A 13,362-nucleotide genomic window follows, 5' to 3' on the forward strand; every position below is an offset into this window, starting at 1 on the left:
AAGCCTTCGGTGAATGAGCCGAGTTCAGCCACAAAACAGTAAGTTGGAACATGGCACTAGTTGCATGCCGTTGCAGTCCCGACTGCTAGCTGAGGTAACTTAGCTTGCAGTATATCACGAAAGTGAGTAAACACCTCACATTTTTACAAATATTTTATTATATATTTTCATGAGGACAACACTATAGAAATGAAACTTTGATATACAGATATATATATATGATAGATATATAGACTACTTTGAGTTATATCATAGTTTCATTTTTATAGTACTGTAGTTATTTAAAAAAAAAGCGAAAAAAAACAAACAAAACAAACGTAGCTAGTTATTAACAAGCTAGCAAGGTAGCTAACCAGCTAACTCTGCCTCACACTCTCTTAGCTAACGTATGTGTTCACTGGTAACGTTAGCTAAACGCGCGAAATGCCGTATATTATCTGCCCCCAGACAGCTAATGCAAGTTAAAAATCATAATTCATAATGCATAAAAACATCACATCATGGTGTCAACTCATTTGAACCTGAACATGTTTTGTTTTTACATGTTTCAGGTGTGTCTGGAGTTCAGCTGGGTGGTTGGTAGGAGCCTGAGACAGGAGTTCTACGAGGCCCTTGACCATTATAGTCCCAGGCTCATGGAAATCTTCAAGGCAAAGAGGGGCCTCACAGGGCAGGTCTTGGCTAACCCGATGCGACAAAAAAAGGTTAGTTGATTTTCAACTCTATATTTACGTCTTAGATCAGATAGTCTGATACTTAATTTAGCTTGAAAGAACACACATGGTGCAAATAAATGTCTGGTAATGTGAGATATCCTGTTGGTAGACGCTTTCTTCTCTTTAACTTTGAGTAGCCTATGTGTAATGGAGTTGAATTGACTAAACCAACTCCTCAGAGTAATTACTTGCCACCCATTACATTAGTTTGCCAGGTTTTGCTAACTGATCTGTAAATGAAGTATGCAAATAACTACTTGTATGCATAATGTCAAGAACACTGTGTGTGAGTTAACAGGTGGGGTGCAGTACGTAAATGGCTCTGCTGTGTATTATTGATTATATGTGTGCACATAGTGTTCAGGGTAACATATGGGACCCTATTTTAAGGGTGTGATGTCCTCTCTGCTCCCTCAATCCACCAGGCTTAGGATGTGACAGAAGTCAGATGCCTCGTCCTCACGGGGCTTCCTGTCATTCTTAGTGACGATCCATCCACCTTCTTCAAGGCCTGCTTTGTAAGCAACTTTGATTTTTCTCTACCTCCCCTCCCTTGCTCCCCCTGTTCTCTACCTCCCCTCCTCTCTCCCTACCATACATTTTAAGGTGTGCATGTGTTAATAGTTTCTTTTTTATTGTTATTGTTGTTTGAAAAAAAAATTTGTGGATGCTTCTTGCAACTGTCCTGAGTGATTTTCTGTAGCGGCCGCTGCACTGGGCAGTGGGTGGACACTGGATCGGACAGACATGTGGGCTGTGTACCTATATAGGGTGTTTGTAGCACTATGTTGTCATGTTGATGTAATCATGCCCGGTTCCTTTTTTCAGGACGTTGATGATGAAGAAGGTTCGTACAATGATGTGCCAGTGGGGATCCTCTGCCATGAACAGGAAAACATCACTCCACACACGCAGTCCCTTCACCACAATGCATCCTCAGTGGGAATCATCTTGGATGGAAACATTGTGATGGATGTTGAGAGCCTGCCCCAGGCCATGTACATTGTCTTCGGACTTACCTATGCACTGCATCTCAACTACCCAAAGTACATGAAGAACACTTTTGATTGTACTTCTGAAGGTGGAGGGGAGAGTATGGGCTCTCCATACAGGTATCTGCTCTGTTATTTTTTGTTATTCTTTCTTCTTTCATTCTCACACGCTTTTTTGTTTTTCCATGTATATATTTGGTATTTGTAAATGTTAAGATGCCAGTGTTCAGCAGGGCTGAGTTTTATCTTGCCAGTTTGTCAACCAAATTTGAAGAGGCGCAGTACAATATTGTAATGATTGGAGGTAAAGAGGAAGAGATTTTTTGTTCTTTTCATGCCATCACTGAGGAAACTACATACTAGACGCCTATTAGGCCATGGTTTTGTTTCTTTTCTTGCTGAAAAAAAATACATGTTCAAAACAAAAATTGGATCAGTGTAATGTTGCAGTTGTATGTATGTATTTTACACGGCTCTATTGATTGAAAGACATATTTTGAGTTTCAGGAAATAAAAAGTTAATTTGGGTCAGTTAGAATATACAATTATTTGAATTGGTAATGGAGTAATGCTTACTTAACCCTTGTGTTGTCCTTCGGGTCCCAGTGACCCGAAGGACAACACAAGGATTATGTACTTCCGTTTACTTTGTTGAGAATTGCTCTCTAAACAAGGGTTAATACAGCACCTTAGTTCTTGTTTGTACAGCATTTTGGTCAGCTTAAACTGTGTTTAAATGTGTTCTAGAAATAAACTTTACTTACTTAACAAGAAACAGGGTTTAGAGAGCAATTCTCAACAAAGTAAAGGGAAGTACATAATCCTTGTGTGGTCCTTCGGGTCACTGGGACCCAAAGGACCACACAAGGGTTAACAAGCTGAGTTAAATAAATGGGCAGGGAATGATTGTTTAAACTAAGTATCTTCAGTTACTGTAACTCAGTTATTAGTACATTCAACTTAAATGTTCTATTCCATTCCATTATGGGCTCAAGTACATTGAACGTAGTCCACTTCACTTATTCAACTAATGCTTCATTACTTAAAAATTTTAAGGCAACGAGTTACCTTGATTTTTTAAAAGAGACTTCAGATACAGTATTAGGGGACCACTAAGGTCTATATAAAAGAGACTTCAGATACAGTATTAGGGGACCACTAAGGTCTATAAAGAGACTTCAGATACAGTATTAGGGGACCACTAAGGTCTATATAAAAGAGACTTCAGATACAGTATTAGGGGACCACTAAGGTCTATATAAAAGAGACTTCAGATACAGTATTAGGGGACCACTAAGGTCTATATAAAAGAGACTTCAGGTACAGTATTAGGGGACCACTAAGGACTATATAAAAGAGACTACAGATACAGTATTAGGGGACCACTAAGGTCTATATAAAAGAGACTTCAGATACAGTATTAGGGGACCACTAAGGTCTATAAAGAGACTTCAGATACAGTATTAGGGGACCACTGAGGTCTATATAAAAGAGACTTCAGATACAGTATTAGGGGACCACTAAGGTCTATATAAAAGAGACTTCAGATACAGTATTAGGGGACCACTGAGGTCTATATAAAAGAGACTTCAGATACAGTATTAGGGGACCACTAAGGTCTATATAAAAGAGACTTCAGATACAGTATTAGGGGACCACTAAGGTCTATATAAAAGAGACTTCAGATACAGTATTAGGGGACCACTAAGGACTATATAAAAGAGACTACAGATACAGTATTAGGGGACCACTAAGGTCTATATAAAAGAGACTTCAGATACAGTATTAGGGGACCACTAAGGTCTATATAAAAGCATCCAAAGAGCACCATGTCATGGGACCTTTAAGCTTTTTGAGTCTTTTTTTTTTTAATTCATTATCTGCTCAAGTTTTTCCAATGTTTTAGACACAGATGTGGTGATAATAACGGTTCAAAATGATGTGGAAAAAAGACGCAAAACTACCACAATGGGACAAACTGACAAACAACAAAAACACAAATGACCAAAAAGACACAAAATCTCACAAGGAGACACTAATGTATGGGTAAATTGCATTTATTTTTTTTAAAGAAAATGCACACTTTCTTGAGGAAAGGGCACCTTGACACTCCACCAAATACGCACTTTAGGTGTGAGCGCAGAGCTTTCTACGTAGCGTACGCAAGTGGACTGAAGTTTATACTTTCGATCTCTTTAAAGAGAATAGACGGGCCGGCATGTGTGTGGTAGAGAGAAAGAGTGACAGCGATAAAGTGTCTCCTCCTGTTCTTTCTGACCACGGTGGGGAATCTTTAGCAGGAGAAGTTAACCCTCTCCCTGATCTCATGTTGTTGATGGAGAAGGAGAACCAGGAAATGAGTCAGGGGGGGAAATGCAACGCTACCAAGCCACGGCCGAGCTATGTGTGTCTGTGCATCTGTGTGTGTGTGTCTCTGTGTGTGTGTGTGTGTGTGTGTGTGTGTGTGTGTGTGTGTCTGTGTCTGTGTGTGTGTGTGTCTCTGTGTGTGTGTGTGTGTGTCTCTGTGTGTGTGTCTCTGTGTGTGTGTGTGTGTCTGTGTGTGTCTCTGTGTGTGTGTGTGTCTGTGTCTCTGTGTGTGTGTGTGTGTGTGTGTGTGTGTCTCTGTGTGTGTGTGTGTGTGTGTGTAGTTTGTTTGGCCACTGACACGTTGGATAAATTCCCCCCCGAGGCCGCCTCTGAACTCACATCAACCCCAAAACACACACAGCAACAAAATTGATTTGTCTCAGTCTAAAAATAAACTGCTGGGATCTCTCTCTCTCTCTCTCTCTCTCTCTCTCTCTCTCTCTCTCTCTCTGTCTCTCTCTCTCTCTCTCTCTCTCTCTCTCTCTCTCTCTCTCTCTCTCTCTCTCTCTCTCTCTCTCTCTCTCTCTCTCTCTCTCTCTCTCCTGACATTTAACAAAGCCAAGCCCTTAAAGGAACACGCCACTGTTTGTTGAAACAGGGTTATTCACCGTCTCCTCTATATTTATATAGAGGGGGGGGGGCAAACACATTTTTGTCTCAGTGCATGCACTGTCTTAGTCCGGCAGCCCCGCCGCTAGCTTAGCTTAGTGAATGGAATCCTATGTTGCCGTTAGCATGTCGTGAGTAAAAGTGACCCCAACAACAACAAAAACTAAACCCATTTACTTCTTGTGGCCTGCGTATTCACAAGCACACACAGCAATGCAGATTAAGACTAGACGATACCCTAGGCAGACATTTCGCCAAGCCCCGCCCCCCTTAGTTACTGTTGCTACGTCCGACAAACAAATGGTCAAACACGACCAGCGCGACAGATTGCCACGACGGGAAGAGGTATACCCGTGCGTGTGCAGTGACCTTTTTTGGAGCAATACCTCCTCGATATCCTCCAGATCGAGGCAAAAGGGGTTACAGTACGCAGCGGAGGGATGTATTCAAATGTTCGACTTTGTTGTAAACTGACGAAAAATAAAGTTGGGGAGCTCAAAGACCCAACACAACAGCAGCTAATGTAGCTAGCGTTAGCTAACATGTTAACTAATTTTCGCTAAAGCTAAAAGGGCTCGTTAAACTTAGCTTATTCTTATTCTTTATTTATAAAAAGGACAACACACATTAATCAACATTTCTGTAAATGTGCCAGTGTTAGCCAGCCGGCTAGTTTTCAACTGTAGTCCTTTTGGCCAGATGATTTTAGACCAGAGCAAGTGGAAGAAGCAGGAAATTAGTACAGGTTAAATTATACAGACAGAAGTCAACAAGACACAACACAGACAGCTAGAGCATCAGAGAAGGTATCCCTGTTTGCCATGCAGAGCCACAAGAAGCAGCAAAGCACCAGCATATTTAAACATCAAACAGCATTCACATTCAGTACAAGATATTACACAAGCATCGAAACACGGCCAAGCAACATAGGCCACAAGCCATCTTCTAACAGCGTTCAACCAACGCAAAACAATAACAAGCCATAACGAAAAGATAAAATAAGTTACATCACTCGTGAGGGATGCGTTAATATAGGACAGGTTAATATGATGGTAAAAATATTTAAAATACAAATTTGTTATTCTATAAAACTTAGAGAGTAGGTTAACATTCTGGCAATGATATCCATGGTAATCATAACTTTGGTCCAATTTGTGTTCTTGCCTCTAGTTAGTAGATCTAGACAACTACAAAAAAGCTGTCTATCAGCGGTGATTGTTAAGAGAGTCATAGAATAGCGAGTGGGCGCGCATGCCACTCGGAGAAAAGGTAGAAAGAAAAAAAAAAAGAGAGAGACAGGATGTCGGTTGAGATGGCATGTGCGCATCCTTGAGAACTGTAAGTCCTATAACCTAACTTATGTCAGTTCATTTAAGCCTGTATTAGTCTATAGTTCTTGCAAATTTTTAGTTTCACCTTCACCTGCGAGCTAAATTGCAGGTGGCTGTTGATTCAATACAACGCCCTCGCTCACATTTGTATTGTAGGTGCAGTATTTACACGCTGAAGCTCTTTATTTATTTATTTATTTTATTTCTATCTTTATTTTTAATTTAATACATACTGTGTACATATACTTATACTGTTTATACCTATACTTATATTTTTTAATATTACATTTAGAGAATGTGTGATGTGCACCAACAACACCAAAACAAATTCCTTGTATGTGTTAAAAAAAACGTACTTGGCAATAAAAACCCTTTCTGATTCTGATTACACTGCGTTAAGATAATGGAAGTGCCGGATTCCCATAACTAGCCTACTAGAACTGCTGTGAACGATCATTTAGATTTATCTCTCATGATAAATACCCAATTGCGATATCAATGCATGTATTGTCTTAGGATATCTTTAGAACAACGTAATAAACACCGACATGTACATGTTTTAACGATTTTAATTATACTTCTGAGTAGTGGCCCAATACGCGTTTCAATAATTCATATCATGGCATAGTAGGCTAAACCGTGATTATTTCATACATGTCCCGAAGCATATTGGGGGGAAATTCATTCAACATAACTCACAGCCAAATAACAATTAAAAGTAGGCTATAAGTAAGGGTTAATGCCCGACGAGGTGTCCGAAGTCCATTACTACCTGACAATAGACACCTCGAAGGGCATTAACCTGCTTATACCATGGTCACTTCCCAAATAACACATTTTTAAAACATTAGTTCATATTTTAATTAGTTTTACAATCGAAATCTAAAGTTTATCCAAACAATAACTCCGTTTCCCTGGTTAAGCCTGTACGGTTTGACTAATACCTGGAACAATCATTCCCATCCATCAGGTTCTTATGCAATGCAAACGTTGTTCTCTCCACCAGGAATTAGGAAGAACCTTAGATACGACTTGCCTCCCTTAGCAACCGGAGATATTTATATAGTCCGCTCAGCTGGTAGAACCCTTCAGTTTAGCTACGAGCCAGAAAGCTAACGCTATGCTAGCAAGATCCAAAGTCAATAACATTGTGTACAGTTGGCAATCAGTAAAAATAATTTGACAGTATGTTGAACAACAAGACAAGCTAGCTATCAGATATGTCACTGTCCCCAAAACAATATAACGACTTTTACGAAGAATTTGATCCACGATGTGTAACGTTGCTGTCGGCTGCAGCGGCGCAGCCTGAAGCAGCGAGCTGAACAGTGAACGGGACGTGAGATAACGTTATTCGCTGTGAAACTAAGTCAGTCCAGAGGGCCAGTAGAACTCATAGACTTATATATATATATATATATATATATATATATATATATATATATATATATATATATATATATGTATTTTATGTCTATGGTATAACTTACTTCTTGCAGCCTGTGTGTTTTAGCGCCATCCTGTGGTGTTCAGAGGACGAGTTGGAAATAATAAATCCACATTTCCTTTTTGATTTAATGTAGCGCATTCATTTAGAACAGTAAACAGTCAGTTTCACCAGAACTCCTTTAGCAGGTGTCCTATATCACTTTTTAATGGACACCCTGCAGCCAATCAGAATCGAGTATTCACCCAGACCATGGTATAAGAACATTTATAACCTAACTGGCACTGCCTCCGTTTTGGTGTCTGCTGCGGTGCGCCCGAAACTCGTCTCTCAGCTCCTCTGCCAGTCGCTGCATGAACTTCCTCCGGGACATTTGACAGCTGCTGCACTCCTTGGAGAGGATGTGTGCAACGATTCCAGCCAGTTGCAGCACGTATAAAGTTATAAACGTATAAACGTGTAGGCCTACGGCGCCCGATTTCACAGAGCGAGCCCGGTGCTTTTCTAGTAGCCTAGGTTACCGACTCTGGCTCTGCCTTCGGCCCATCGGTGATGCCCACACTTGTTACTCGAGACCACTAGTTACGTTTCTCTGACAGAGACTGTGATTATTACTAAGCAACCAAGATGCATCTTCAACCGCGCAAAAGATTAAAAACAAAACCGCGAAAATGGCCAAAATAGGTGAAAGTGATTTGTATTTTCTTTGCCTTTTGTGTAATGTATATAGCCTAAAAACAATTTTAAATGAAACTACAGACTCTTTTAGGAAAAGTCAGGTACCAGCAGGATTGTATTTTTTTTAATTTAGCAAAGTTATTACACATATAAATTTCAAAAATGGTCAAAATGACCATCCGCATTAATGGGCCACCTCTTTCTGAACTCCCCTATAACCGAGTCTTGGAGTTATTTTTCCAAAAGCCAAGAAAAATCAGATGCACACAGCAAGGCTGCCAACTTTGCCACTGGAGGCAAATATGCAATTAGTTTCATTATGAATGGTTTCATACTATATATAGCCCACTTTGGGTTTTGGTTTCCCTATGATGAATTTCTTGTAAAATTCATTTTGTAGACCTACAGTTCCTCAAAAATACATTTCAATCAAAGCCAAATGAAAACATGCCTCATTTCGTGTGTGAATAGAGGTGAATAAATATATTTGTTTGTGTTGCAGCGACGAGTCGGCTCCGTTTAATACGTAGATCTGCCCCCACTGCTAAAAAAAAAATCCTAAAAGGAAACACTGTGTTGTAGAAAGAAGTGGATGATCTTTAATGCAATAATCTACATTGCCCGTTATCAGCAACCATTCATCCAATGGTCCAAAGGCCGATTCTGTTCACTATCATTTTAAAAGACTAACTGAGAAAACATTGGAGAACCTTTTTGCGATAACGTAAGCACAGAGTGTAATCTGTAGGGCTGTGCTCGATTGAAGAAATTCTCAGTCGATTAACGCTCATTCAATTGCATCGACTCTGAGTTTCTCCGCAAAAGCGCCACTTTAATTCTTGTGTTTACCAGAGATGAGCTCGTACGTTTCTTGGAAATAAGTAATTCAGCATGAAAACAGCATCAAACATGACTAATGGACTAAAGAGATCTTAAGTTGACTGAGACCAAAACGACCGATTAGTCGATTAATTGACTAAGAGGGAGCAGCCCTGGTAATCTGAAAATTGCTGCCCTGGTTAAAAAAAAAAAAAAACACAACTGATCTCATCCGGTACTCCGTCTGAAATGGAAATTTATAAGTGACCCCAAACTTTTGACCGGTAGTGTACATCTAGAAGAGACGAGAAGGTGAATATTACCCTATAAGGCCTGTTCCTTTAAGGCAGGGGTGCCAAAAAATCAATTTCTCTTCGGGCCACACTGGAAAACAAGAAAGCCATCCTAGAATTTAGCAAAATCAAGCATGATTACATTTTCTAAGTAAGCTACCACACAGCTGACTCACAGCACGCTCTTTCACATCCCGAATACCCAAATACTCTCCGCTTCTGCTTCTGGGGGGATTTCTGAGTCTCAAAGTCGGCAAATTTGCCAAATTCTGCTTCGAGTGTTGCGTAATTGCAAGTTGTTTCCCACGTTTTGTGGTTTGGCGCACATCTAGGCGGGCTAACATGTATTACGAAGGGCCAGATTTGGCCCACGGGCCTCGAGTTTGACACATGTGCTTTAAGGCAGTGGTTCCCAACCTTTTTCCCTTGGCGCCCCCCCCCCCCTTAGCCTCGTGAGACCGTCCTGATCTGGCGAGCTCCAGTTTTCCACTCGCAGATCAGCCTGGCATCTTGAGATAGAGAAAATTTGGAGACCGACCAATCAGCGTTGGTTTTGAGGTGGGTTTAGGTGGTGATAGACAGATGGTTTATCCAATCAGCTAGCCAGTATTTTCAGACAGCGGTAGCCCCAATTCTGTTAGCCGCTCGCTAATGCTTTTTCCTCTTGGATCCTTCTTTTGGAATATGGACCGGGAACCTGAAACGGTGTCTTTTATTCCAAAAATTCTCGTTACACAAACAGCAAATATCCTTAACCGACATGCTGCTAGCTTGCTGAGCTAACGAGCTATGCTTTGCCTGCAGCAGCAGCAGCAGGGGTAGCCTGGCTCGTGGTTATATTTTCATACGCTTCGTTGCTCTGATTGGTTGATTTGGCCCCGTCTATCACCAACTATAGGTGATAGACAGATGGTTTATCCAATCAGCTAACCAGGATTTTCACCGTTCTCCAACGGTAAAGTTCCCAGATGGATATGCCGAGCAAATGGGAAGCGATCCATCTGGTGGAGTCAGGTTACCCCCCCCTACTCATGTCAAAGAAAAGCTGACCCCCTCCCCCGAGACCGAAGTTGAGGTAACTCTCTCTCGAGAGAGAGCCTTAATTTCTTTTTTGATACAGAGCAGTTATCAGGACTTTTACGTTTCTCTGCCATGTTTCATTCATAAAATAGTGATGCTGTGGCGGGATGATAGCAGTTAGCAGCTAGCAGTTAGCAGCTAGCAGTTAGCAGCTGACCTGATGACAGGAAGGGTAAAAAAACAAAAAACCTTTGTGTCAAACCTGATTCTTTTGTTATGTAGAAAGATGCAAATGCTCACTTCACATGGCTTCAATTTCGTTTGGTTCTGAGTAACTCAAAGAAATTCAGTTTAATATTACAAAAATAAAATATTCTCACACGTGTGGAGTCAGGAAAGGTTTCAAGATAAAATTAAAGTTATTTAATCTCGTGGGAAACCGTTGCAGTACAAAAGTAGGGAAGAGTGCAAATATACAGAGGGCAAGTATGAAAGAAATCAATAAACTGAAAACGTGTACGACACACTGGCGGAAATACGAACACGGTTAACGGTGAGGACCGCAAGTTGCTTCCTGGCGAGATGCCGAAGTGTAATTTCAGCTTTATTTGCACCCAAACTTAAAAATGTAGACTCAGGAAAAGTTAGGGTGACAGACAGCCATAGGTGGCATTTACAGTTTTTGGAGCCTTTTGACATTTCGGAGTTTTATTTCGAGGTTTATAAATTTTTTTGCTATTTGATGTTTTTAAAAAGAACATTTTTGTCACATTTTTCGAGTGTTTTGGCTTTTTTTTCTACATATTTTTTCTGATGTTTTTTTTTGCTATTTGACGTTATTTTTTTTCGATAAAAAAAAATGATCTACGTTTTTAGGAGAGAGAAAAATTCCGACTTTTTTGTTGCATTTCTCGAGGCTTTTGTCGCATTTCTAGAGGTTCTGGTGCATTTCTAGGAGGTTTTTGTTGTATTTTTTTCAAGTTTAGTCTTTTTTTTTTAACTCTACACTTTTTCTGACGTTTTTTTTGCTATTTGACATTATTTCTTTTTTATAAAAACATTGACATTTTTAGAACAATTTTCTTCCAGCTTTTGTTGCATTTCTCGAGGCTTTTGGCGCATTTTTTTTTACTCTACACTTTTTCTGATTTTTTTTTCTATTTGACATCATTTCTTTTTTTTTATAAAAACATTGACATTTTTAGGACAATTTTCTTCCGGCTTTTGTCGCATTTCTCGAGGCTTTTGTCTTTTTTTTTTACTCTACACTTTTTCTGATGTTGTTGCTGCTATTTGGAGGGTTTTTTTGGACACATTTTTGTCTCATTTCTAGAGGTTTTTGTCTTCTTTGTTTCGATTTGTTTTTCAAGGTTTTTGTCTCGATTTGTTTTCAAATTTTTTTGTTGCTATTCGACGTTTTTTTAGGACATTTTTGTCGCATTTCTAGAGTTTTTTCCCCAAAGTTTTTGTTGCTTCTCTTGGAGTTTCTGTTGCTTTGGGTTTTTTTTCTTGAAAGTTTGTGGAGCCTTTTCTGATATTTGTAGCCTTTATACATTACATGTTATTGCCTATCAGTTACCTGGATGAGGCATCGTGATGGTGTCGTTAACGTTACCGGACCCCACGTTAAAGATGACCACCGCCGAGGCGTTGTGGGCTGCAGCGTGGCGGATCTTGTCCTTGTAGGTGCAGTTACCCCGGGCTATCAGCGCCACCCAGGCCCCGGCCTGTACGGGCACCGCGAACCTAGTGTTGGGGTCGCAGGCCTGGCGGTCGTGCAACGCCGCGGGCAGGACCACAACTCCTCGAGCGTCCCGCTTCGGCGAGTGCTCCCCGTAGCGCCCGCACTCCGTCTTCTCGGTGCGGAGCTCCGACGTGGCCGGGTCCACGTAGGTGATGTTGACGAAAGCCGTGTACCACTCCTCGCGCTCGGCCACGGTGAAGTCCAAACACAGCAGGTGGACGAAGCAGAAGGATAGCAGCCACGTAGAGAGGGCCAGGCTGCGGCAGGCCGCCACCAGAGAGCCCGGAGCCATGGTGATCCTAACCCCGCTGAGAGGTTCCGAGCAGCCCGGTAGACGCCGCCTTTACTCCACCATGCTACCAGTCGACCGACCAGGAGGTTGTTTTTTAATCCGCCTTTTCTCTTCACCTTCGACGCCCACTTCTTTTTCCGACCTCTCCTTTCTCTTATTTTCACCGTTTGTTGTGTGTTTTCAGCCGATCTCAAACGCCTGCTAGCCGTTTACATTTCCAACCGTCAACGAAGACAAAAACACACGGTAGAAGAAGCCCCCGACGCACGGACAACTTCGGACACGATAACCGGTTGAAACGACGAGACTGCCCGTTACCGAAGCAAAAAAAACCAGGCGGTGAATTCACTGTAGGACAAAGTTAAACGCGGTTAATAATAATCGTTAAGTAAAGCTAAGCTTGCATTGTTTTGACTGGGCCTGAGCAACCAGTGTTAAGCTCGCGCTGCTATTGGAGTACTGGAGTTCCGGTTGTTTGATTTTAAATAATAAAATAAAAGCAGCGATCTTTCTTTTGAAAACGTCTTATTGTCGAAATAAATATTGTGCCACTCACTATGTCATGAAACCATTAAGTAAATTACGAATTGTTATTTTTTTAAATTTTATTTCAGACGCGATGATGAATTAAACTCCACAAGTGAAAACCGTTCTCTCTTATTTTGAAAGGAAAAGCATTTTATTTCCGGTAAGAATGTGTCTGACTTGAGGCAGGTCTGTGCGCCAGTAATGCCGAGCAGCGCCGCCTAGCGGCCTGGCAGAGAAACTGCAGCTGTACACCAAAACAATACAAATCTACTTATGGACCAAACTGTATATATATATATATATATATATATATATATATATATATAAGTTTAATATTATATAATTTAATATATATTTAAGTTTATTCATTGCAAATACTCTCTAATTTACTTTATTTTATAGTGTTATATTTGATTCCTTATTTTATCTTGCTGTATTGCTTATTGATTATTATTTAGTTTTGACTCGTGTGATCTTCCTTTTCTGTCTTTCACATATTTGACATTGTTGGAGACCTGAGATTTTC

General features: G+C 40.6%; 1 protein-coding gene across 1 annotated transcript in view; it reads right to left on the reverse strand.

Annotated features, from left to right (window-relative positions):
• The window catches only part of LOC120572577 (RING finger protein 150-like), a 33,123-nt gene extending 20,359 nt beyond the window's left edge, over nt 1-12,764 (reverse strand). Inside the window, exon 1 of the mRNA XM_039821900.1 lies at nt 11,852-12,764. Coding sequence (XP_039677834.1) covers nt 11,852-12,308 — 457 coding nt within the window. The 5' untranslated portion in view covers nt 12,309-12,764. The remainder of the gene's footprint in view (nt 1-11,851) is intronic.
• Nucleotides 12,765-13,362: the final 598 nt, after the last annotated feature.

Source organism: Perca fluviatilis, chromosome 14, assembly GCF_010015445.1.
Source record: "Perca fluviatilis chromosome 14, GENO_Pfluv_1.0, whole genome shotgun sequence".
In the NCBI taxonomy this organism is placed as follows: Eukaryota; Metazoa; Chordata; class Actinopteri; order Perciformes; family Percidae; genus Perca; species Perca fluviatilis.